Source organism: Chelonoidis abingdonii, chromosome 3 (genome assembly GCF_003597395.2).
Source record: "Chelonoidis abingdonii isolate Lonesome George chromosome 3, CheloAbing_2.0, whole genome shotgun sequence".
Taxonomy (NCBI): domain Eukaryota; kingdom Metazoa; phylum Chordata; order Testudines; family Testudinidae; genus Chelonoidis; species Chelonoidis abingdonii.
In genome coordinates, this window is record NC_133771.1 from 25,104,710 (window position 1) to 25,132,611 (window position 27,902).

General features: G+C 44.4%; 1 protein-coding gene across 2 annotated transcripts in view; it reads right to left on the reverse strand.

Annotated features, from left to right (window-relative positions):
- Positions 1-923: 923 nt before the first annotated feature.
- Positions 924-27,902, reverse strand: part of VSNL1 (visinin like 1) — a 139,436-nt gene continuing 112,457 nt past the window's right edge. For both annotated transcript variants that reach the window (XM_032773961.2, XM_032773960.2), the window contains exons 3-4: positions 4,677-4,892; positions 924-1,879 (exon numbers count right to left, since the gene is read on the reverse strand). In XM_032773961.2, the coding sequence (XP_032629852.1) occupies positions 1,682-1,879; positions 4,677-4,892 (414 nt within the window). In that variant the 3' untranslated portion in view covers positions 924-1,681. The remainder of the gene's footprint in view (positions 1,880-4,676; positions 4,893-27,902) is intronic.

Here is a 27,902-nt window from a genome sequence, read left to right on the forward strand (position 1 = left end):
TTAAAAATTGTCAGGAAGTAAAGCAACCCCTTTTCTTCCGGTTTGAGTTTTGAATTAGTGGCTGGTAGGCCTTGAAAATGTTCATCTTACAGTGGTTGTAGCCATTAAATCTTAAACTCTACTCTAATGACTCTGTTGTTGCTGCTGCCCTCTGAAGAGATAATTTTGAGTGAGAACCTTACTCGGGTGTCAGTTGTGTCTGTTTTCTCCTCCATAATCAAGGCTTCTGAGGAACTTATTTTAAGCTACCTAGAAAGAATCTTGACCTGAATGTTTTGAATATCAGACTTAACAGGACTGTATGCAGTAACAATAATGGGTGATAGATCCAAGGCATTTAATATAGAAGTATTACATGCTTGAAATCAAGGTCCTTTTGTGAGCGGGACACGGTCTCTAATATTCAGTGATTTTTCTGAGGGAGGTACCAGGAGAGAGTAGCTGCAAGTTTACAGTCATATCACAGCTCTTCTGACAATGCTCTGAGAAGTCCCACTGTCCTATTCCCTAGCTGCTTTTTCTTCTGTGAAATATACTGTAGCAGTGACTACTTCTGCAAAAGCAGGATTTGCTGCCAGTGCCATATTATTAGGGAGATCAGATACTAGAATACCACTGGATAAGGAAGAATTTTGAGGGTGAGCACCTTTGTATTTTTACCTGCTGTTTTCTTTCTGACATGTAGAATTGAGAATCTGTCCCTACAGATACATATTAGAACCACAGCATCTGATTACAATTCATCAAATAAGGCACTTTGGACAAGAATTGAGTTCTACTTCCAATTCCATTTACACTGTTTTCATAAAAAAATATGTATTTTTTCCAGTATTGTAGTAGCAGATTCTTGTCGTGACTGAATTATTTTTTTTCTCTCAGTAGCAACATGCTAAAGATGTGAAATAAGAATTAGGGGGGGAAAGTCAAATGTTACAAATTTATTTTGGGACATATATTGCAACCTCTTTGGAAGCTTTTGAAAATTCAGGCAGAAATCAATATAGTTCCAATAAAACTTTTTTAAACGTCCAGTAATACAATATTTTAAATGTATCTATACTTTTTAATTAAGGGAACATTTTAGCAGGATTTACTTAATTTTGTTCATACTGCATTCCTCTGACATAGCTCTTTCCAGATTGAAAGGATGCAAATGAGGTAAGAATTAAGGCAAACCTAAAAGGCATGCAAATGAATTACATTTATATTCACTGACAATACAAGCACATGTGTGGATCAGACTCATGAACTGAGGAACTTTCGCCTCTGTCTGTCCAGTACTAATTTACAGCAGAATGGTGACATGGGTTATAATCAACAGTTACATTACCATGGGAAGTCAGTGTCACTAACATTACTCAGGCTAGGAGACACATAGCTAGCATCAGTAAAACGAACAATCAATAGTATTTCACTGCAGCATGGTACTGCTGCACAGGCTTCAGAGGAATAGGATTGTTATGAAATGACATTGCACACATCACATTGTGGCAGTTTATTTTTACAATATATACTTTTAAAATTCTTTAGCAAATGACATTCTCATGCACACCAGTGTTTCAAACACAAGAAGCAAGTCCATTTATAGGTAGTCCAAGCAATTTTTGTGTGTGTGGAAATAGCTGCAAACTGAATGGAACATCTAAACTTCTGTGCAGTCCATAATGCATTTTACATTAGCTCATTTTTGAATGTCACACTGCAGGAGTAATACAATGGAAGGATCACTCTTTGCAGCTTCTTTGAATTCATCCAGTGTGATCTGGTCATCTTTGTTCTTATCCATCTTGCTGAAAATCTTGTCTACTCGTTGCTCTGGTGTGAGACCATCCTCATTCATTTTCATCATTATCACAGTACCCACCATCTTATAAATGGCCTTTCGAAAGAAAGAAAAAGGTAAATAATAAATTTAAAAAATCAAGACTTGGAGTAAGTATAATTAAATCTAGTCAGTACATGGTTCTGGGTCTCATGATTATATGCAGAGTTGATTTTCTAACTTGAGATGGTGATTATGCCTTCAAATTAGCTTTAAAAATCCCAAACCCATTTGCTTCTGACAAGGAAAAACAGTCTCTTAAATATTTTAATGAAATTCATTAATATAAATACAGGCTTCTTTAAAATGTTTTTTCCATTTAGCACATTAGAACTAATTTGATTCTTCAAACACTTGAAACCTTTGTTTAAAGAAAATCATAACTTTACTGTTATAAGTGAGTTTCCAATTGCAAGTAGATGCATAGTTTTATTGATGATAATCCAATAGAAGTGTAGTCCTGTAGTCTTAAAACAAACTAGAACAGCACTACAGCTCAAATCCCCCTATGCTCTGGATCTGATGTGTGTGCACTTCTGCAGTCTGAGGTTTTTACCAATCTTCATCTCTTCGAAACATTTTGTACAAACTTTGACTGATCAGTTTTCTAAGGTCATATTCTTCAACTGCTTGGATTTTTTTTTATTATTTTTGTTTTTGTTACAAGATTATGTTGGTTGGTAAGAAGTAAACCTACCATAATCATCTGTAGAACACTTGACCAAGAATGAAAAGATTTTTCCATCAGGTAAAGATTTAAGCTTGTTTTAGAACTATATGGCACTTTGAGAATTCCTATTTGAGGTCTTAGAAGTGTTCAGCTGTATGTTTTTTACACACATCAGAAAATTATCAAATGTACCTCTTAAAATATAAGTATATGCAAGTGTGCATACACTGCCCTCAGAAATTATGGAAACATTTTTTTTTAAATCTTTCCATTTGCTAATCACTTCGAGAAATGACACTAAATGATGGCTCTCCATTACATGATCATTATTCTATTAAGATGGGGGCCAACTGAACAAGTCTATAACAAATTTCCAGTATTTAGTGAACACTGGAATATCCTATTTTCGATAACGTAATGGGTTTTTACAACTGGAAATATTCCTGTTTGGAGAATCCAACTAAGCTACTGTATGTAATCACTAATTTGGCAACGTTTTTAGACATTACTTCTACTGCACATTTTTATAATGGCAGATTCTAGTTACTAATAGAATTTGCATTCTAATGTTGGACAGATAAGTTCTAACTATCTTAATGTGTTGTGAGATGCAAACTCCTTGGTGAAACTATGCTTTCCACAAACCAGTAAGACTTAGTTAGATTTCAGCATTATCAGCACAGCTTCTAGAGAAATACAAGTTCTTTGTGCACAGGCTGCATATTTTATGCACAAACTCTTCTGAGCTCGGCACGCCACTCATGCGTGCTGCTCGTGAGTGTTTGTTATCAGGAAGTTTGTGTACTGGAACGGGTGCTACACCTTATGGAAAATGTTCAAAAATTATGTTTGGAACCGCCTCGCTGTGGTCCCGCGCCCGCAACGCCACGCGCCGACTAGGGAAGCGACTGGGCTGCCGCTGGGTCTGGAGCGAGGAGCGACAGGAGCTGGGAGTTCTGGTGCCGCAGATCGGGACGGAGGGCAGCATCACCGTCAGCCCCGGAGCCAGAGGCGTGCTGGAGAGGTCCCTGAAGGCCGCCGTCCACGCGCTCTACGTGGACACCCTGAGGAAAAAACCCGACCAGGGCAAGGCCTTCGAGGTGACCAGCAAGTGGGACTCCAGCAACCACTTCCTCCCCGCGGGCAGCTTCACCCGCTTCGCCGACTGGCGCTTCATACACCGCGCCCGGCTGAACTGCGTCCCGCTCAACGGAGCCGTCCGCCACGGGAACCGGGACAAGCGCTGCAGGAAGTGCGGGTACACCCTGGAGACCCTGCCCCACGTCCTGTGCAGCTGCAAACCCCACGCCAGAGCCTGGCAGCTGCGCCACAACGCCGTCCAGGACCGCCTAGCGAAGGCCATCGCCCCACACCTCGGTGAGATCGCGGTCAACCGCACCATCCCCGGCACCGACAGCCCGCTGCGGCCAGACATCGTCGTCACGGACGAGGAGCGGAAAAAGATCATCCTCGTCGACGTGACCATCCCGTTCGAGAACAGGACCCCGGCGTTCCGCGAAGCCCGAGCCCGCAAACTCGAGAAATACGCCCCCTTGACTGACACCCTGCGGGCGAAGGGCTACGAGGTCTACACCGACGCTCTGATCGTCGGGGCGCTGGGCGCCTGGGACCCCTGGAACGAACGTGTGCTCAGGGCCTGTGGGGTGGGCCGTCGCTATGCGCGACTCATGAGACGCCTGATGGTCTCGGACACTATCCGGTGGTCTAGAGACATTTACATCGAACACATCACCGGCCACCGCCAATACCAGGAGTGAGCCGATGTGGCTCCACGCACCCACGGGGGGGAGGGGGAAACCCTTACAACCCCCCTACCAAACCATATCCCCTGAGTCCTGAACTTACCAATCTGGATCCCACCACGTGAGGGTCACCCTGTCCCCATTACCCGGCCCGCTTACTCATACCCATGACTGTGTGTAGCCCACTCTATGAGCGATGTACCCTCACTGCCCCCCTACTATATCTTGACCCCAACCACCGTACACCCCGCATTGGGGACATTACAGGCTGTGTGTACTATATGCTGAACCGTAACCAGTTGCCAGCGTCCCCCCATGCTCTGTATGTTTCCCCCGATGACCAACGACTGACACATCAAACTCTTTGTATCACCTTTCTTTAATATTTTCTAATAAACATTTAAATCTGTTTTTATCTTACCTCTATAATTTCCAGCATCTCCACTCTTGTAATTTTACCATCTCCATCTAGGTCATACATATTAAAGGCCCAGTTTAGTTTCTGTTCAAAACTACCCCTTGAGGTGATGGACAATGCACAAATGAACTCTCTGAAGTCAATGGTTCCATCGCTGTTCTTATCAAAGGTTCTGAAGGCATGTTGGGCAAACTTCGAAGCATCTCCATATGGAAAAAACTGCAAAATGAAATATAAATGCAGTCATTGGATGTTCAAGGGAACAATCTGCATACAGAAATATTGAGGTGAAGCTTTGAGGAAGACTTACTGTGATCTGAAGATTTTATTGCATATTCTCAATTTATCAGCAATAAGCCAGTATAGTCTGTCAGTGCCTAATACTTAGAAAGTGACTCCTTACAAAAGTGCATGGTACATTGTGCAGTAAAGCATTAAGAGCACTTTTTCATAAAAAGAGAAGGGGGGGGGAAAGCTTCCAACAAGGAAATATTTTGTACCCACCCATTACCTTTATCTTCAAAGCTAACATTAAACCAGATAATTCTTAAAAGTGCAGTTATACACTGAGAAGTGATTGTAAATAAAAACAATGGCACTGAGGGAGCTAGCATCCCATGTTTCTTTATAGCAGCGGCTTCCAGAGGAAATTTGCTTAATTTACATGTAGAGAGAGAGAGTTTCTATCTTCCAGCCTTGAAAATTCAGCCTGTCATCTGAAAATCAAGCTGATTTTTTTTCCGGTTCAAGTATCTTTCTTAATAATCTGCATTTGAAAAATGTAGCCTAATCTGATTCCAAATGAAGTCAACAGGGATTTTGCCATCCAATGCAGGATTCAGCCATTAGTTAACAATTCTATTGCTGGTGGATTTTATTCTAGCTTGAACAACTACAATTCTCATGCAGTATGAATAGCAATGAAAACCTTATCTTGAGAAAGGTAAGTAAAACATCTCTGACTTCAATAAAATGTTAGAGAGGGTGACCTTTTAGAGCCATTTTTCTGATCATAACTGCCTTTTACAGTGGGTTCCTTTAAATGGGGTATGGATCATCAGCAGTAGTTACATTTACAACTGCATTTGCATTGAGATCTGTTCTAAGTATATGAATTATTGCAACAAATGCCACAAGTTCAGATGAACAGTACTGTCTTTATTTTTAAATTCAGTATTTTTGCTGCTTAAGAGAAATCGGTTGTTTTTCTGCAGTCAAGTTAGGGTGACCAGACAGCAAACATGAAAAATTAGGACAGGGGGTAGAGGGGAATAGGAGCCTATATAAGGAAAAGACCCCAAAATTGGAACTTTCCCTATAAAATCGGGACATCTGGTCACCATAACTCAAGTACACGGGCATGTTTACTGCTATTATTTTTTTGTTTGTTATAATAAATTCACACATACAGTACAAAATCAGGAACATATGTTTACTTATGCTGATTTGCATAATACAAGTAAATGGGAAATAAACTGAGATCCAACTAAATATTACATTATGCTACTCATGTTCATTTCTCAGTTTCTATTAGGTAAATATGCAGCACATTCCAGTTTAGCGAAAAAAAAATTAAAATTATCGTTGCATGCATGTCTGGGGCTGAGACTTTCTAGTAACAGTAATGTCCTACTCACAGAGATTCTCTCCTATGGGCTCAGTGCAAGAAAATGTCATTCATGAAGGATGTTTTCAAGCTCAAGTTGAAATCCCAATGAGGGCAAAGGGACTTAAGTGCTTCCTGGCTCAGGACATATGTTCATACAACACCAGCACCATGGAATCTGACTGAGGTCTTGGGCACTGCCATGAGATAACGGCACAATGAGGTTACGGGGATGGGGGATACCATTCAACATTTCATCTTAACTAATGTTGAATATGATGGAATCATTTTAGAACCAGGGCAACCTTCCTGCTGTCTAGGGCCCCGAATGCCACTACACTATATGCAGCGTAGTACAAGTTTGCACAGGGGCACATGCTTCCTGTGCACTGTAGAACAGAGCTGCCCGTGGCTGGGTGTAGGGTAGGCCTGGGATCTTGAGGATCCATAGCTATGCGCATTTCATCAGCCATTTCCACCTTGTGGGAGTGCTGCATTCCTGAGGCTCTGGTAGCAGCTCTGCTGCTGCAACTTTTGTGGCAGAAAGAGGAGGGGCAAAAACTAGGATTCCTTATGCCCTTCGCCATGCTGCTCCATGCACTGGGATCAGGCTGTACCCCTCGCTGAACAGAGAACAAGATGCTCATTGGCATGTGTGATTAGCCATTTTTATCAGTTGAGAGTATATTGATCTTGGCCCTGGGCCCCTAACCAGATATGTACATCATACATCTTTGGATTGTATTAGATAAAGCTACCATTACAAAGTACAATATATTTTAACCATTCGCATTCGAAAGCTGCACTAAGAGAGTATGTCTACACTGCATTGGGAGTGAGCTTCCCACTCTGGGTCCACAGACTCACATTAGCGGGGCTCATATTGAAAACAGCTGCGTAGAGATGGCTTTGATGTTGCAGCTCAGGCTGAAGCTCATGACTACACAAGGAACAAGTGGAGATTTGGGCCTGAAATCTTAAGCTATGTATTCAGCTATGCCTCAAGCAGGAATCGGGTCAGAGTTTGGATAAAGTAGACAACCATATTGCATTTTTTATCTCTTTTCATGCCTTTCTTTCATTCTGACCTCTACGTGTACTTTGCTGTAGTGCTGAACGAGCTGATGAACAATGTTGCTTTCCTTGTGTTTGCCTAAAGGATATTTGTATATCAGGCTGTTTTTCTGCTTGTCAAATATTTATGGTCCCTACTAGGTAAGCAATTCTTGCAAGTTAATTCTGCAAAGAGACATGGAAGTCCAATCATCAACAGACACATATAGCTTACAAACAAATGCAGAGGGCACCAATAATGACAGCAGCAATGTTAGAAAGGTACAAAGCAAATTCAGACAAATCTCCAGTGCTACGTGTTGCCATGCAATAGTGCAGTGGTCCCTAAACTATTCAGGGTCATAACCCCCCTTGCCCCAGGCACGAGGCTGGCAGCTGGGGCCGGGGCCAGGGCCAGGAGCAGAGCTGGGTGGCACTCCCTCCCCACCGCCATGCTCCAGCTGTGCCCCCACCAAATGATCCTTCCTGCTCCCCTACGGCAACATGCCCCACAGTTTGGGGACCTCTGGAATAGAGTCTTACGAAATGTGGAAGTTCACTGGAAGATTGGTGAATTATAGAAACTAGCTTTAGCCATTCGTTGTTAGAATAGTTTTGATTCCTATTAAAATGAAATAGTGCCACAAGATGTTTTTATAAAATATATGAACATTGTACAGTTTGGAAAATTGGTTTCTTGTCTGAAGGGGCCTCTGCATATTCCCAATTGTGGGGTGCACCCACCTGCCCATGGCAACAGTAGGCTTTAGGAACCTTCTAGAAGAGCAGCACTGAGTGAGGGTGTCTTTTCATGATACCAGACATGCATCACTTAGTTTCTAGTCCCCAAACCCCTCACCTCCTGCCTCTTCATGGTCAACATGCCCAGAGAACTTTTCCAAGGTCAAACCAAAAGTTTCCTGCTAACATCTTGTGAGGTTTAGACAGAGAATTTTAGGTGGCTTCTGCATTGCTGTGCAGTTTAGACTGCTGAGCTATCTCTGTCTTGGTTCCTTGGCTTATTTCCATTCCAAAGTCGTCTCCTATCCCCACAAAATACACCAGATTTACATGGACATACCCAAAACCTGATATGCCTCAAGGAAAGTCATTCCATGGATTGTTATTTCACAATTTCATAGGATTTAAGGTCAGAAGGGATCATTCAATTATCTAGTCCAGTAGTCCCCAAACTTTTTACATCATACCCCCCCTTACCTCTGTCCACCACCCCCAGCAGCTGGGAGCAGAGCTGGGGGTGGAGATGGGGCCAGGAGCAAAGCCACAGCTTGAGGCGGGGGGCAGAGCGGAGCTGCAGCAAGGAGCCACGGCTGGGGCAGAGTGGGGCTGGGTGGCGCTCCTTCCCTGCCTGATGTTGGGGTGACCTGGGCCCTGCTGCATCCCTCCAGAGAGGGGTGCCCCATAGTTTGGGGACCACTGATCTAGACTGACTTGTATAGATCATGCCCTTAAACTTCACCCAGGTACTCCCATATTGAACCCAATAACTTATGTTTGGCTAACGCATACGTTCCAGAAAGGCATCCAAGCTGTTCCTGAAGACATCAAGAAATGAAAGATCTACCACTTCCCTTGGTAGCATGTTCCAATGGTTAATTACCTTCGTTGTTTGTTTAAAATAAAACAAAAAACAGGTGCCTAATTTCTAATTTAAATTTGTCTGGCTTCAGCTTCCAGCCCTTGATTCTTCTTACGCCTTGCTCAAGTTGCTCTGCAAAGTTAAAAAGCACATTAGTGCTCGCTATTATCACCCCACAAAGGTACTTATACATTGTAATCAAGTCATCTCTCAATCTTTTAGATAAGCTAAACAGGTTCAGCCCTTTAAGTCTCTCATCATAAGGCATTTTCACCAGTCCTCAAATAATCTTTGTGGCTCTTTTTCCTGCACCCTCTCCTATTGTTCAACATCCTTAAAATGTGGACACCAGAACTGTATGCAGTATCCATTAATGATTTCAGCAAGGCCATGCACATGGGTGAAATCAAAGCCCTACTCAACACTCCTGTTTATATCGCCTCAGATCCAATTAGCCCTTTTTGCCACAGCAACACGCACTGGGAGTTCATGTTCAGTTACTTGTGACCCTTAAATCCTTTTCAGTCATTGCTTTCAGGCTGTGGTACCTTATTTTGAAGGCATAGTCTGCATTCCTTGTTCCTAGGTGTAGTCGCTTGCACTTGGTTATATTAAAACACATCTTGTTAAAATGGGCTCAGGTTACCAAGCAATCCAGATCATGCTATATAACTGCACTGTCCTCATAATTATTTATCACTCTGCTAATTGTTGTGACAGCTGCAAATTTTATCAGCAGTGAGTTTCTAGTTACATCCAGATCCTGGATAAAAATGTTGAGTAGTGTTGGACCTAGTACCAATCTCTGCAGAACCTCACTAGGACCACCCCCATTTGATGGTGATTCTCCATCGACAACCACTTGCTGAGATCGGTCCGTTAGTTCTTAATCCATTTAATATGTGTGTGAGTGATATTATGTAGCATTAATTTTTTTTAAAATTAGCATGTCATGCAGGACTCGATCAAATGCCTTAAAAAAGTTTAAGTAGATATTTACTCAGTTACTTCTCAGCCAAACTGGTACCTCAAATAATGAAGCTAGGCTGCCTGGCATTAATTGTTTGGCAACGGGGATCTTTGATGCCTTGGACCCCAAAGGACAGCCCAAAATTAGGGCCACAATCCCATGCTTGCATAGTGATAGAATTAGGCCTGAACTGAGTTTGATGGTTTCTAAGATGGGGAAGCAGATGTCTTTGATACCAGGGTTGCCCCCTTCCTCAGGCTCTAATCTGAAGAAGTATTCTTGGTTCATTTTTAGGCTTCTACAGGGCCCCAGGCTCAGTGACACCAGCATGAGTGAATTTCTCAAGTGTGAATATCCAAAGGTAATAGACTATGAACCACGGTAAGAAAACTTTCTCTCTCTTTTTGGTAATAGCTTACTAAAAGGGAACCTCTTGTAAGTCCAGTTACAGGAGAGCAAACATACCATTCCCATTCACATCATTACCAACCTCCGTGTTCAAAAATCATGAAATTGGCTTAAAATAGAATCATAAGACTGGAGGGGACCTCGAGAGGTCATCTAGTCCACATGGCGGGACTAAGTATTATCTAGGCCATCCCTAACAGGTGTTTGTTTAACCTGCTCTTAAAAATCTTCTATGATGGAGATTCCACAACCACTCTAGGCAATTTATTCCTGTGCTTAGCCACCCTGACAGGAAGTTTTTCCTCATGTCCAACCTAAACCTCCCTTGCTGCAATTAAGCCCATAGCTGCTTCTCCTATCCTCAGAGGTTAAGGAGAACAATTTGTCTCCCTCCTCCTTGTAACAACCTTTTATGTACTTGAAAACTATGATCATGTCTCCTCTTCTCAAGACTAAACAAACCCAATCTTTTCAGTCTTCCCTCATAGGTCATGTTTTCTAGACTTTTAATCATTTTTGTTGCTCTTCTTTGGACTTTCTCCAATTTGTCTACATCTTTCCTGAAATGTGACACCCAGAAATGGACACAGTACTTGAGGTGAGGCCTGATCAGCATGAAGTAGAGCAAAATTACTTCTCGTGTCTTGCTTACAACACTCCTGCTAATACGTCCCAGAATAATGGTTCACTTTTGTTGACTCATATTTAGCTTGTGATCCACTGTGACCCCCCAGGTCCCTTTCTGCAGTACTCCTTCCTCGGCAGTCATTTCCCATTTTGTATGTGTGCAACTGATTGTTCCTTCCTAAGTGGAGTACTTTGCATTTGTCCTCATTGAATTTCATTCTATTTACTTCAGACCATTTCTCCAGTTTGTCCAGATCATTTTGAATTTTAATCCTATCCTCCAAAATACTTGCAACCTCTCCCAGCTTGGTATTGTCCACAAACTTTAAAAGTTTACTCTCTAAGCATCATCTAAATCATTGATGAAGATATTGAACAGAACTGGACCCAGAACTGAGTCCTGTGGGACCCCACTCATTATGGTCTTCCAGTTTGACTGTGAACCACTGATAACTACTCTGTGGGATCAGCTTTCTAACCAGATATGCACCCATCTTATAGTAGCTCCATCTAGGAGTTTATGATGAGGTTTTGTTTAGTTTAAAGGACTCTTTATTTGCGTTTTGCTTTCTGAGCCTTTAGAATGCATTCTGGGTCACATTTTCAGGCTTTTCTCTGAAACCATAAGGGCTAGAAAGTATTTTAAAAAAGAAAACTCGGATTCCAGCATAAGAACGTTAGAACATAATAATGGCCATGCTGGGTCAGAAGAAAGGTCCATCTAGCCCAGTATCCTGTCTACTGACAGTGGCCAATGCTAGGTGTCCCAGAGGGAGTGAACTCAATAGGCGATGATCAAGTGATCTCTCTCCTGCCATCCATCTCCACCCTCTGACAAACAGAAGCTAGGGACACCCTTCCTTACCTATCCTGGCTAATATCCATTAATGGACTTAACCTCCATGAATTTATCTAGTTCTCTTTTAAATGCGGTGATAGTCCTAGCCTTCACAACCTCCTCAGGCAAGGAGTTCCACAAGTTGACTGTGCACTGTCTGGGACTTTGAGAAAAATACCAACTATTGTCAGGTTCATGATAAAATTTCACAGTTTGGCAATACTATGCTAAATACAAGGAGGTCTGGGGCAATGAAAACTCAGAGTTGGCTCTTGTGACAGTTCCACCCAAGTTCTGCAAACCAGTATAAACAGTCTAATATTAAATGTATAACAGTGATGCTGTTCTACATTGATTAGTTCCAACAAGAGCCTGGTGATGGTTCCACCCCAGAAGGGAATTAGAATGAATCTAATCTGTTTTCCACTGGAGTCTCAGGGACCAAAGTTAGATGAACACTAAATGCCTTTGAAAATCTTATCCTCATCCTGTTGGAGCAGGAGGCTGGCCTATTGCATAGTGGGTTAGGTACATTGTTATGGTTACTGTATTGCTGTTTACATTGTGTTTGTATGTGACTCTCTCTCTCTCTGATTTTCTAGGATATAAAGCTTCACAAAATCATGCTGTCTCACAAAGTGAATGTTTAGGCTGAGAAGCCTGGCTGTTGTTGAGGAGTCAGCATGTACTGCTAAAGGGGATCGACAACAGCTTTGCAGATCTCTCTGTTACTTTCATTGGTGGTCACTATAATCACTACGGAGAAAGGCAGAAAGATGAAGGGAATTGGAAAAAATGATTTTTGTGCCTTACGTAACTAGAGAACCTCGCTAATATGCTTTACAGTTCTACTCCCTGCGAACATCCTTAGTTTAATGTACACGCCCCTCGGCTCCCAGGCATTCCTTAGGCACTGACTGTAGGCCGTCATTAGTGGTGTTCAGGACTGTCTGCAGCAGAATGAGAAATTCTGTTTTGTCTTCATCAGTCACTCTTCTGTGCAGGGACTCTGCTCCCCTGTACTGAGATGCACCAGAAATGGAGTTGCCCTCCAGAACCGAGAGGCATAACATAGCAGAGTATCCCTTTAACCCATTAAACTAAGCGTTGCAGAGTGAATGATGGAGACTGTAGGAAATGGGTCAGGAAGATACTGGGAGCATGGACTGCTGTGAATCAAGGAAAACAAACATGGGGAGCAGGGAAGGAGACCAGCTGCTAATGAGACTAGGCATCTACCCCCCCCAACAGAAACACTCTGGGGCCCAGCAGTCAGACTGGGAGCCCTAGAACTGAGGTGGGTGGGTTAAGATGGACTCTTTGGCTAGCAGAGTGAGTAAAGAATAAAGAGGGGTCTTTGTAAATTTGTTCTTGGAGACCCATCCGTGTATCAGTACATCCCTAGTTAACATGAGTGTGTGGGCATAGTCTTGGTGTAAGCACAGGACTCCCATTAATCTGTGTTATGCCCATACAACTGGGAATTGAATAATATTCTATTACTCTTCATCAAGGCCAACAGCTGGATGTGTCTCCTCTGGGCTAACATGAAAGTATTTAATATGTTCCAAATCTGAGTGCTGAGACAAATGAGTGAGCTCCATGCTTTTCACCATTTCAGTTTGTCCTCAGGTTAACAGCAAATACAACAGCAGGCCCCTGAATCACTGAACTGGAGCTCTCTTCCCGACTAGGAACTGGAACTTGTAATTGATGCTTGAAATAACCAGAGGAAGCCCTTAAACCTGCAGCTATGGATTTCTAGTATTCTTGCTTCAGACAAACCAAAACTCATTGTCAAAAATGTTTAAAGAAAAAAGACATGGATAATGTTTCCATTGTGCAGCTTCTGGCTCTGAGAAGATTTCCATGTAAGAAATGGAGCCAAGAACTGACTTAAGAGGAAATTGGCACCTGGCCTGTCCTTGAACTATTTTTAAAACTATCCTTTTGTGCTCTTTGCTTTCAAACTAAGGTACATTTAAAATGTTTTGTTACAGACAACTGGCCTAGAGATGAAGAAAGGAGGACAAGAACACTGCTGTGCTCCCTATTCCTAGGCAGAAGCAGGAACTGAAATAACCTCCTCAATCTATTCCCAGCAAACGAAACATGAAATGACCTAAATTGGAAAGTATCGGGGGTAGCTGTGTTAGTCTGGATCTGTAAAAGGCGACTAAGAGTCCTGTGGCACCTTATAGACTAACAGATGTATTCGACCATAAGCTTTCGTGGGTGAATACCCACTTTGTCAGATCCAAGCTCATGCTCCAATACGTCTGTTGTTCTATAAGGTGCCGCAGGACTCTTTGTCGCTTTTCTAAATTGGAAAGTTACTTGCTTTTTATTAAAGCAGAGAATTTGCTGAGGAGGGTGAAGGGGAAGAGAGAGGTTATTCACATCCACACAATAAAAGGCAAAGTTGGTGCATCCACCTTTGCCTGATTTTCAGAAATAAATCCTTAATGTCTATTGCTTTGAGTAGATCAGGAGTACGCGTCGGTAGATGGAATCTGGCATATGTCATTGAGAATTAAAGGAATTAAGCTTTATCATTATGAAATCACTGGGTCAGAGAACAACAGAACACACTTCTTTGGTTTGGTTTTTTGTTTCCTTTTTGGAAAAGTCCTGTATAGTTTAATTGGTCTGAAAGTGCCAGGGCTGTGTAGACATTAGAGAATGATATGGTTGGTTTACAAACTCTGCAAAGACTATTGTTCTCTATTAAACTTCTTCTTTTTCATAGTGTGTATAGTGTGTTACCTACTGTAAAAATAGCTATTGCGCAAAGAAAAAGGAAAGGAGAAAGGATCCCTAGAAGGCACAGAAATGGTTCTGAAAAAATTGAATTTACCAGTCAGGCAACGTGCCATAGGCCCAGTACTTGATGTTTCAGAAACAGATAAGGAACCAAGACAGGGATTGTCAAGGATCCTCAGGGAGTTAGGGGCCCATTCCCATTGAAATTCCTAATTCCCTTAGGCTCCTTTGGAAAAACCTAACCCAAACCCTGGCCGATTTACAATGTGTTATATCAAAAGGAATAAAATCTTCCTGGCTGCCACCAGCTACAGCAGGAAGGATGAGACTGATTTACTCTTATCAGTATAGGATCTTCCCTTTGCCATGCATGTTAGTGACCGTAAAATTAGCCATTTATAAAATCAAAGCCAAGTATGTCTTTGTGACCTTGTGCAGCATTGAATTCCATGGCTGACCAGCCACAGACTATCCAAAGGGCAGGTAAGAAGTTAAATTTAACATTTCTTGCATTTCTGCCTGTCAAATCTCATCTCTTTTCTCATCCATGCTTTCCAACTGGAGTAAAGCAACTGCTTAACAGCCACATCGCTCCTTTGCAGTGCTAGGGATGTGCTAACTATTAGAATAAGTAGGCAATTTTAACTGAGGGGCAGGGGAAGGCTCTTCCTTGTATTTTGTAATGCTGGTTCCCAGTCTAGGAAAAGAAGACAATTTTAGGGGGTTCTTGTCTCCTGGAAGATTTCTGACAAATCTCTTTGGCTCTCTCTGGTTTTGTTCAAATAGCTTAGGAAATAGCTTTAACGGTCCCCAGACCAAAGCGCTAGGAATATTAATCAAATGTCTAGAAGATTTAGTTACGGCTGCACCTTCATAATGTCAGGACGTGGGTCCTCTACCAGTAACAGACCTTTGAAAAAGTATTGTCAGCTGCAGCTCTCAAAGCACTCTCTAAACATTAACACTCAGAAGGTTGTTTATTAACCCCATTTTACACACGGGCAAAACTGAGGCAGAGAGGTTAAACATATGCCCAGGATCACAGAGTGAGCTGGTAACAAAGCCTAGAATAAACCTGTAATCACCTGCTTTAACCACTTGCCAACATTCCCTCTATTAAATATGCATCTTGTCACTTGTTACAACAATAAATAAATATCAGCATGGCCCAAACTTCTGAATGCTGAGCTCACTTGCCCGTACAGGAAAATAAAACAAATCACAAGCTTGACATTCCTATTTTAGAACTGTAATTGAATCACATTTTAAAATGGGGCCTTAAATGTTTAGTTCAGTGATCGCAATGGTTTCTTGTGTGGTCAAAATTTGGTTTTAGTTTAGAAAGTTGGAAGTGATTCTAGATCACAGATAGAAAAATTACCTCCTCACAACTCTTCACCCAGCCTAACACAGGGCTAGAGTCTCAGAGTTTGTGGAGAAATTTAACAGCAGAAATATATTAGTATAATTAAACCATTACAGTTATACTAGTATAACACCCCACGTGGACAGAATAAGCATGCCTGTTTCCAGTTTAGTCTATGCCCAAGCTGTATCTCAACCAACTTAGCATTCATCAAAGGAAGTTGGGACAACTTTCATAAATGCCTGAGTCCTATTTTCAGAAATGATTTAGGCACACAGGCTCCTAAATCTATTGAAAGTCAAGGAGTGAAATCCTGACTGCATTAAGAAATCTTAAATTCAAACATGCAATCTCTTTACAGTAGCAGAAAGTACTAAAACAAAATCATCTAATTTCAATTGACAATGTATAAAATGTCTGGCATATGAAATATAAACAACAATTAAAATAATGTATAATAATCTAGCTATGCAGACCAAATTTTATTGTCTAGATTTATCAGTGCAATATATTTAATTGAAGCAAAATTTGAAAGCTTATCACAACATCTGATTTGAAACATTTTACAAGACATTTCGATCCCAATGAGACAAGAAATCATGAAAGATCATCTAAAATAAAATGTTTTATTTATTGACAATTTTATATTTAAATTAAATTTGTATGTGGTCATTTCAGACCTCCAGACTCCCTTCAGATCATAATAAAGGTAATAGTGAGAGACTGGACTGTATGACCACTAGGGAAAATAATAGTGAAAATAATAGTGAAAATAAAACTCCAAAAAAACTTGTTTTGTTGGCAAATTAACATTGCAGTGTACTTATGTTTTGGTGAATTAATGATCACATTGTGTCTTATATTCAGAAACCTACCAGAGATACATGAGTCTTCCATTAAAAAAAAAATTAGAGCATAATTTACCCCATATATGAGAGGAGTTTATGTTTCTACTAAAATCAGCTATCAAAGTAGGAAAGCGGAATTATTTGTGAGTACAATAAAATGCAAGCGGGATACATGTGTGGCATTTCTGAAATTACTAAGGGTGGGATATTTGGTGTTATATCCTTTAGCGCAAAATTGTCTACAGACATTTGACTGCACTTTGATACATATGTTCTTAATTAGTGGAAGTTGAATCTGCCTCTGTTTATTGATAAGAAAGATGTTATTGTCCGGCTATGCTGAACAAAGGACAGAAGACACTGCATGCGGTTTAATTAGGCAGCAATTCCATTCTTAAATGTCTGGGAATACCTGTCAATAAAGGTACAGTGCAGGTAATTCCATAATCATTTCAATATATACCCAAGCGGCTTCCATCAGCCCTCCCCCTTACCCATCCTGGTCCCCAGCCAACCCTCAGTCCTTACTCAGGCAAAACTCCTATTATCTACAATGAGAGTTTTGACTGCACAAGCAATGACTAAGCATTTCAGAATTTGTCTCAGTGTAGTAATTACAGAAGTTTATCATCCATTAATACTTTAATCAAATGTTAAGTGATTTAGGTCTTTCAAATGCACAGGGTTCTGTAATGTTCTCAGCCTTCATCCAGATAGTGCCATACCACCACAGACAGTCACAAATATGCATCTGAAGAATACATCTTAGAGCTATTTTGTTCACACATATGGAAAATCAAATCATAGTTACTCTGGATTAATTTTATTACAGAAGTTCCAGGGAGTTGATTTTAACAGCTAGATTGGAACATGTTCCAAATCTTCATTACAGAATGAGATTTAAGCATACTGCAATATGATTGGCTACACTGCACACAGGTCTATGTAGTGAGCTCTGTTCACAGTTCAGATTTACATTAAAGAGGGGGCCCTCTCCGATCTGATGTTAACTCACTTTCTAGTACCACTCTGTTCAGCAGTGGAATCTCAGCAGTTGTCCTATGTCGGAAGCTCACCACATGTGGGCTGTATTCACCTCATATGCCACTGATGCTTGTAGGACTTTCCCCAGATTTGCAGCAACAGTTCTATACAGAGCTTCACAACCATTTTTCTGATAACTGTAAGAGGATTCAAGGGAATATACACTGTAAACATACTAGAGTTCTGCTCCACCAGATGGTTATGTTTGTGTGCTTGAGTAGATAGGCTAGTAAACCGGGCATTTGCTTTGCTAAGCTGTTTCCAGTTTTTAAATGAAGCTGTAGAAATCCATATTTAATTGCAAGGCCTCTGACAAAGCATGATCATTATTAGTCTTTCTTCACAAATGTTAATAAATATTTTCACTGGGTTGGGTTTATACCCCTTTTAAAATCTTTGAACCACTATGCTACAACTCAGGCACTGGCTTCTATTGCACTTCACATGTGTAACCGCAGGAACCGTAAAATTATCAAAGCAGTTGATGACATTTACATTGGCTCACCTATGGGACTTCAGCAGGAGCTGGTAGAATACTCAGTAAAGAAACAACATTGCTGAGGATGTAATTTTCATTTATCTTAATGCAGTTAGTCCAAGTGTAGAAGGAGATGCCATTTCAGAATCAGGGGCCTGCTCCTTCTCCCACTGACTTCATTGGTTACAAAATCAGGACCTGGGATCCCTCCCGTTATTGCAATTATTCCATCTTTGCAGAAAACAGCTATGCATTCCTCAAAGGTCATACATCTGCCAGGGTATTTCCCAGAGCTAATACACGAGTCACTCTTGAATAACTTGAAGAAAGAAGGCCAAATTATGGCTCACATGCCATCACCTCTATGGTGCAAGGGGGCCATAAAGCTTTCCTAAGGCGACGTCTATACGACGCGCCATATCGGCGCGTTACAATCGATTGCTCGGGGATCGATATATCGCGTCTCATCTAGACCCGATATATCGATCCCTGAGTGCGCTTACATCGATTCCGGAACTCCACCAAAACCAACGGAGTTCCGGAATCGACATGGCGAGCTGCGCACATCGATCCCGCGTGGTGAAGACGGGTGAGTAGATCGATTTTAGATAATCGATTTCAGCTACGCTATTCTCGTAGCTGAAATTGCGTATCTAAAATTGATTTTCGCGCGTTGTGTAGACCTGGCCTAAGAGAGAAAATGCAGAGACACAGCCTGAGTATGCTGTACTGCAGCAATCCTTGGCTATTGTAACAGTCCCTTGGTAGCCACTGCAAATGGTGAAAACTAGAACAGCCCTGTGATACATAGCCACCTTCTCCTCCCCACTCCAGGCCTTCCTGGGCTCTGCACTAAGCACAGCTCCCCCAGGCTCAAAGATCTGGTTTTATGTTCGCTGGTTTAATCTGTGACCTGATAGTCAACGTGAATGCAATGGATCCATATAAATGGAACTTGGTTTCAAGTTGCAGGATGCCTAGTAAGGAACTGGAATTACCATTGCTTTCAGCATTAGCATAGGCTGTTGGTATCACCGCCACACTGCATCGCAGAAGATAGCAGAGTATTTTCTGCTATAAAGTTAATACAGATAAATAGCGGAAATAAAATGTCAACGCCAATGCAAGAAAGTTTAATAATGTTGAGAAATGGTCTAGGAAAAAGACACAAGAAATGATAAGTATTATTAAAAGTGACCTGTATTAGAAAGGCAGGAAAGAGATTCTCTCCCCGGTTGTTTTTGACCTTAGAGTTATTTTATACACAAACTTCCAGTGATCTAAGTAAACTGGTTTCATAAAATTGATATAGTTAGTTCAGTGCAAGTCTCTGTGTGGTGACTCTTGTCCTCTCAGGTAAGCCTAACTAAATGAGTTTTAAACCACACCTTTTGTTGTTATAATGCATGCTTGCATGTAGACCTGTCTTTAGACAGATCCAGTGAAATACTGTCCCCAGTGAAGTTAATGAGAGTTTTGTCATTAACATCAGTGATGACTTCACTCATCAAATCTTGTCTTCCCTGCTTTTTCTGGAGGTCTCCTTGGAAGATCAGAGAATTGGAACAGTAGTTTTCTTAGCCCTTGACAGAGGGACTTTTGATAACAAGGTTTTCTCTTCCAACTGTCTATTATATATTTGAGTTAAAATAGACAACAAACAAATCAACCAAATAACAATCTTCTGAACTATCAAACACACACAACTTCTACTGACTGCCACAGGAGACATGGGTGCTCATCACCTCTGAAAATCAGCTCAAATTACCAAACAGCCTGACTAAACATTCCTGCTGAGCCTGCGGGTATTCGGGAGACATGCTAGTGAATTATCCGTGTTTGAATTATTTGCAGTGTGTGCCTCTTAGGTTTTAGTGCACCACTCAACACTGTAGTGTCAGTGAACCAGAAGGCTTGTTCTTTGTGGAAAGCTTGTTGTTACTGCATGTGGACATTGCTTATTATGCTTGTCATAGAAACAGCAGATGGAAAAGATTTATTAGGTCATCCAGTCTATACTCTTGCACATTTAGAACTGAAATATGTGATAATTTCTTCCATGTGTGATATCTGTTGCCCTATTTGCTGTGAGGTCTTCTTAATATTTAAAAAAGTTCACATTTATTATGTGATTATTGTGTATAATCTAATTTCCTTCTTCAACGGGGAGAAGCAGTAGATGTGATAAAGCTTGACTTTAGTAAGGCTTTTGACATAGTTCCAAATAACATTCTTATAAGCTTATATAGGGGAAAATGGTCTAGATGAAATTGCTATATGATGTGTGCACAACTGGTTCCAAAACTGAATTCAGAGTAATTATTAACCGTTTATTGTGCAAATAGGAGGCCATATCAAGTGTGGTCCCACAGAGGGTCGGTTCTGAGCAACAGTCAATTGACCAGTATTCAGTATTTCCATTAACAGCTTGGATGATTGAGCGGAGAGTACATTTATAAAATCTCAGGGTGACACCTAGCTGGGATGGACTGTAAGCACTTTGCAGGACACAATTAGAATTCAATAGGCTATTGATAAATTGGAGAATTGGTCTGAAATCAATAAGAATAAATTCAGTAAAGAGAAATGCAGTGTAGTACATTTAGGACAGAAAAATCAGATGTACAAATACAAAATGGGGAATCGCTGGCTAGGCAATAATACTGCTGAAAAGGATCCGGGAGTTACAGGGTACCACAAAGCGAACGTAAGACCACAATACGATGCTGTTGTGAAAAAGCCGAATGCCATTATGAGATGAATTAACAAGAGTATGGTACGCAAGATATGGCAGGTAATTGAGTCACTCTGCTTGGCACTGATGAGGCCTCAGCTAGAGCACTGCATCCCCGTTTTGGGTGCCACACTCTCAGGAAGCTGTGGACAAATCTGAGGTAGTCCAGAGGAAAGCAACAACAATGATAAAAAGTTCAGAAAACATGACCCATGAGAAAAGGGCTAGCACCCCTTCTGGTCCACTCACACTGGTTTACGTTGGTATAACTATACTGATTTTAATCAAGATATTCCAGATTTACATCAGTGGAAATGGTATCAGAATAAGGTTTATGGCTTTACTTTCATTATTCAAATGAATTGAGTGGATTTTGTATTAGTGGTGCGGAGGCTGTGTACACTCCTTTCTTGAGGTTGATGGGAGCCACTGTAGATAAAGTGAATGGGCTGCAGAAATCTAAATATGAAACATCTAGGGAAGACATTTACACACTGAAACAGGGAGAAGTCAAGTTACTGTTGTTTATCACACATCTCTCCACAGATCTCATGTGGAGGGTGTAGCATTAAAAAGCTTCCAATCTGCTGGATTAATCTCTTTGTTCACAATGTGGAGAATTAGTCATTAACTAGGAGGAAAATGAATTGATTTTCAATCACTGTTTTTCTGTAATTAGATTTAAACAATGAGCAACCTAATGCAGCCACGGTTGTGCTACAAACCAATGTGCTAGCAGATCAGTTATGGCCCAATGCAAACAATCAATCTCAGAGAATCATTGCCAAAACAGTTAGTATTGCCAGTGCATTACACCAGAGCTGGGACGGATTAAATGCGATTTCTTTTTATTCTTCCCCATTTGAGTGACAGCCCTGGAGAATTTCATTTTTCTATTTTAATATTGGCACGGTTCACACTGCCTCAGGGTCAGTCACAATATAGGGACGCAACAATGGCAGAATCCAGCTGTAGCTATACCCCAGTTTAATTACAACATCCCTTCATTTGACACCACGTCTTCTGTTTAGGAATCTGGGACCATTCCAGACTGCCGAATGCACCAATCTGGAGCAGATTTGCCCCTTAAAGAAAGCTTCTGACTTCTTTTCCCTTCTGAAAAGGACTTGACTCTCCCAGTGAATCTTAGCCTTGAAGGATCAGAGCATTAATTCTAATGTCATGCATGCTGTCTTATGCAACTTTTTGAATATCAATTTGTAGCTCCCAAAGAAGCAGGATTAAAAGCACTAGTTTGTGCAGTTTGCAAAACAAGAGATTTGAAACGGAGATCATCAAATGGAGATAATCACCTTACAGATAAATAGAGGGAGCTGCAAAATAATGAGAAATAGCTCTCTCTAAGCACTTATGGTTCTCACCCTCTAGCAACCTGTGTGCCACATTTACATTAATAAATCTACTCTCACAGCTTCCCCACGAGGTACAGAAGTAGTATTATTCTGCTTTTACAGAAGGGCGACTGAGGCATAAAGAGACTAGATGGCCAAGACAGAGAAAATTTTCCGGTCGATATGGGATTTGAACTCAGCCCTCCGAAAACCTAGCTAGGTTCTTCTTCGAGTGATTGCTCATATCCATTCCAGTTAGGTGTGTGCGCGCCGCGTGCACAGCCGTCGGAGAAACTTTTACCCTAGCAACACTCGGCAGGTCGGCTGGGCGCCCCCTGGAGTGGCGCCACCATGGCGTCGCATAAAACGCAGCCACCGGCCACCCTTCAGTTCTTCTCTTCCACCCGTGTCGTCATTGAACGTGGAGTGCGGCTTACTGACCTCCACATTTCGCGTAGCTACTCGCTTATCTTCGTTCTTGTTACCGTAATCGTTCTTTGTTTAATAGTGTATAGATTAGTGACAGTTTAGAGTTATGTAGTTAGTATAATTGGTTTATAAGTTTCGCGGGCCTGGGCTCTCCCTACCCCGCCCGGTACCGTAGCCACACCTGGCCCCGGATTTAAGCAATGTACGGCCTTGTCATAAGCCAATGCGACAGGGATCCCCACGACTCCGTCTTAATGCCTTGGGGATCGCACTATCGTCGAAGGGCCCCTTTGCAAGGCATTAGCCGCGCACAAAAAAGGCGCGGGACATTAGACTCAGGCAGCTCTCATGGAAGCGCGTTAGCACCCTTGCCGGCTCGAGTACAAGCTAGCAGTGTGGCGAGGCCACCCACAGCACCGAGCAAGGTCGGTGACCGCTAAATCGCGCACAACGCAGACAACACCGAAGGCAATCCACGCCGCTCCTCTCCGAGGTCGAAGTCGGCTAACTCGGATGGGTCCTCTACGCCCGCTCAACAACAGAGGCTGCGCGCTAAGGCAGACCGCCCGGCACCGATCCTGCTGCAGCAACCGCCTAAACCGGCTCCGTTGACTCCAGCCCCGCCGGGCGTCGAGTCGGCCCTGGAAGCCCCGGTACCGCCAGCGGTCGAGCTGACTTTGCATCAACACCGGAGCGTTTTCGCGGCAAGAGACCTGATTGCCATGACGGACCGGCACCGCCGTGCCCTCCGCACCGCCAGTACGTGTGAGTCCCAGGGCAAGCCACTCTTATCTAGGCCGTCTCTGTCACCGTTCCAGACAGCCACGCTTGAGGTCTCGCTCTCGTCGCGCTTACATCGCAGCGTCGCTGCCCCGTCCGCAACAGCTCAACTTCACGGCGCCTGCTGCCCAGCACCACTCACACGGCACCCGCTCGCCACGGCACCGATCACAGTACGCACGCTCCAGGACACCGATCACAGTCACGCACGCTCACAGGCACCGTCGAGCTCACGGACGGTCGCCCTCAAGCACCGTCCGTTTCTCCGCTCCCCGTCTTGTAACTCCGCCGACCCGGTCGAGCTCCTGGCACCGAACAGGACAGTTCTCTCTGGAGCAGATCTCACCACAGGGCTGAGATTCCCGGGTATGACCTCCAGGCCGAGTTGGTCGCAGGTCCGGCTCAGCCGCGGTACGCTATTGCATACAGCACCGGTCCCCATGACCCAGAGCTGCGAAAAGTCTATGGCACTTCAGTGCCTACGTTTGCTGCCCCGGGCCGTCCGACAGGATCTGCTTCCTCACAGGCAGGTTAGTCTACTATGGCCAGGACACTGAACTGAGATGCCCCCACGGGGCTTTCACGACACACATCCCATGATATAGGGCCTCAGCAGTGGTCCTTTTGGACACCCTGGGCATACCATCAAGCCCAGGGTGCTCCCCTGGTCCCGGCCCCTACAGTTGCTTCGGAACGCAGGGCGCCGGAAGCTTCCATATCCCGCCCACCTCCGGACGAGTCAGAGGAACATGTCACTCATCCTCCAGACTGCCCTGAGCATTCTGTGCAAGAACCACCAGAGGAACAGAGTGCCATCCAGGACCCTCTCATTCCTGGAATATCTTCCTCCTCTTCCCCGGATGAGGCTGTGGCAGGCTTCTCTTCTTCGGGGCCGCCGCCGATAGATTTAAGAGCCCACCAGGACCTCCTCCGTAGGGTGGCTCTTAACATCAACCTCCCGGTAGAGGAGGTGCCGGAGGTGAACGATCCGGTAGTCAGCATCCTGGCCGCTGATACCCTGACGCGCGTGGCCCTACCATTCATCAGGACCATCCAGGCTACTACCGATACCCTCTGGCAGTCCCCAGCCTCCATCCCGCCGACTGCAAAGGGGGTCACGAGGAGATACATGGTGCCCTCCCGGGGGTACGAACACTTGTATGTCCACCCTCCCCCCTCCTCTTTAGTTGTACAATCAGTAAACGAGAGGGAGTGCCATGGTCAACAGGCACCTGCCCCGATATCCAAGGAGGCTAGGCGGATGGACTTGCTGGGGCGTAAGGTGTACTCGGCAGGTGCCCTACAGCTCCGAGTGGCCGACCAGAAGGCTCTGTTAAGCCGCTACAACTACAACACCTGGGCGGAGGTTGGCCGCTTTACTGAGTTGCTGCCCCCTGACTCGTGCCAGGAGTTTGCAGCTTTTGTAGAGGAAGGCAAGAAGGTTGGCAGGACCTCTCTCCAAGCATCCCGTGACGTGGCCGATTTGGCTGCCAGGACTGTATGGTGCCAGTACACCATACAGGACTTACCCTTTCAGGGCCGGGGTTTGTTCTCGGACAAAACTGACCCTCGGCTGCAAAGCCTAAAAGACAACAGGGTCATCATGAGGTCGCTCGGGATGCACACCCCTGTGACCCAACGTAGACCCTTTAGGCCCCAACCCCGCCGCCCATACTTTCCGCCGCGAAACAGGCAGGACTTCAACAGGAGGCGTGGGCGGGGTGGGCGGAGGCGCCAGTCCGGCCCCCATGCAGGGCAGTCTCAAGGACCCTCTAAGGCCCCACCAGGGCCTAAGGGCAGTTTTTGAAGGTACGCCCGGGGACGGCGTACCAAACTCAGCACAGGATCCTTTTCCCCCGTTCTCCAACCGCCTTTCCTACTTCCTTCCGGCGTGGTCACAACTTACTTCCGACCTGTGGGTGCTACGCACGGTGAAGCAAGGATACCACCTCCAGTTTGCTTCATCCCCGCCTTGCTTCCTCAGGCATTACCGCCCCCACCTCTCTTCCATTGGCCCCTTCCTTCGCAGAGGAACCCCTCTCACGTAGCAAATTCCCTCTGGCACCGAGGTGCAGGTCTCTCTAGCCGCAGGAGCTTATTTTTAGAGGTTAAAGTTCCGCTATCCGAAGGGAAAGGGGTTTTACTCCCGCTATTCCTCTTCCCAATCAAGTAGTCACTCCAACTACGTATTTTCGCGAACCTGACGAGGGACTCACATGAACCTGAAAAGAAGACCTCCAGCTATACCGTGAGTGCTTGTTCTGTTTTATTCCAATAGTCGTTTCCTTTAGTAAACACTGATTTACAAGACTTCTGCTCGGACAGTGGCTGCTCAAGTTGAAATTTCGCATGGTCTCCCTGGAACTATTATCCCCCTCTTTGATCCTGGAGACTGGTACCGCGCGCCTCGACATGAAGACGCGTACTTCCACTAGCAATTCTTTTCCCGCACAGGAAGTACCTTCGTTCACAGTGCAACCAGCAGCACTTTCAATTCGCTGTCCTCCCTTTGGCCTGTCTACGGCCCGAGAGGTCTCATGAAGTGCATGGCAGTCGTTGCTGCACACCTTCGCAGGCAGCAGATACATGTTCTCCCGTATCTGGACGACTGGCTCATCAAAGGCGCCTTACAAAGCCCAAGTCCGTCAGCATGTCTCCGTGTATCACGGACTTTTCGCCCGATTGGGCTCTCCTTATTCAACGTGGGAGAGTCACGCTGGTTCCAACACAGAGGTGGACTTCATAGGACACCCTGGACTCCTCCTCGCCAGAGCCTACTTGCCCGAGACCCGTTTCCGAAGCATCACATCCAATTGATACGGGACTTGCCAGCCGCTCATCTCCCACCTCGGCTCGCAACCTGCCTCGGCCCTGCTGGGCATATGGCCACATGCACACACGTCACCAGTACGCCGGGCCGCATGCGGCCTTTTCGAGACGTCTCCGCTCGGCTTCGCGCGAGCAGGGACCCCATGGCGTCCTTCTCACCATCCCTCTGGATCCCCTACCGCTCCTCGACTGGTGGCTCTGACCGCGTCCTGGTTTTGTGCGGGGATGCCGTTTCATCCACAGCAGTCCGTCATGACCTTGACGACGGACGCATCATCCCTCGGCTGCATCTAGGCGCTCGTGAACTAGGGTCGTTGTCACGCAAAGAGCTCAACCTCCACATAATGTCGGGAGTTGAGAGCCGTTCGTCTAGCCTGCCAGACATTCCAACGGCATCTTTCGTGGCCGTTTGTGTTTCGGTGTTTACGGACAACACAAACGGCCATATACTACATCAACAGGCAGGGAGGTGAACCCGCTCGTCTCCCCCGTGTCGGAGGCCATTCACCTTGTGGACTTCTGCTAGGCCCACCAGGTAGACCTAGTAGCATCATCCTTCCACTGCGGAGTCCGGAACACCCTGGCAGATCAGCTGAGCAGGTCCTTCCTCTGCCACGAGTGGTCATTCGGCCGGACATCATTTATTCGATCTTCCCAGAGGTGGGGGTTTCCCCTCGATAGACTGTTCGCCTCACACTCGAACAGGAAGTGCCAGGAGTTCTGCTCGTTCCAGGGCTCTTCCCACGGGATCGATAACAGACGCGTTCCTTCTGCCTGGAACCACTGTCTGCTGTATGCCTCTCCTCCGTTTCCTTTGGTGCACAGGGTTCCTGCTCATCAACTCGCAGAGGACAAAGCGCATCTTATCTGATCGCGGCCTGACTGGCCAGGCAACCCGGTACACCACCCTCCTGGGATCGTTCAGTGGCCGCTCCGGTTCCCCTCCCGTGTGTCACGCGACCTGAATCACCCAGGAGCATGGGAGGCTTCATCATCCGGACCTGCGATCCACTCCACCTCACGGTGTGGCTCCTGCATGGCTGAATGCTGAGGAATTGCGCTGTTCTCAATTCAGTGCACGTGCATATCTCCTTAAGTAGCAGGTAGCCCTCCCACCCGTCGAACGTATGTAGCCAACCTGCGCGCTTCGCAGCCTGGTGTCACCTCGCACGACGCTTCCTCATTAGAAGCATCAATCCCACGACCCTAGACTACCCTGCACCTTAAGCAGCCAGGCCTGGCGACTTCCTCTCTTTTGTGCACCTGCAGCTATAGCATTCGATATTCTCCACCAATAGTTCTCGCTTCTTAAGGGCCTGTAAGGACCTCCCCCGCCCGTCACCCTGTCCTCCTCCTGGGTCCTGTAATTGGTCCTAACAGGCTTTATGTTACCGCCCTTTAAGCCGCTCGCGACTTGCTCGCTCCTCTACCTAACATGGAAGACGGTCTTCTTAGTGGCGATCCCTCAGCAGAGGTCTCTGAGATCAGAGCCCTCACTGTAGAC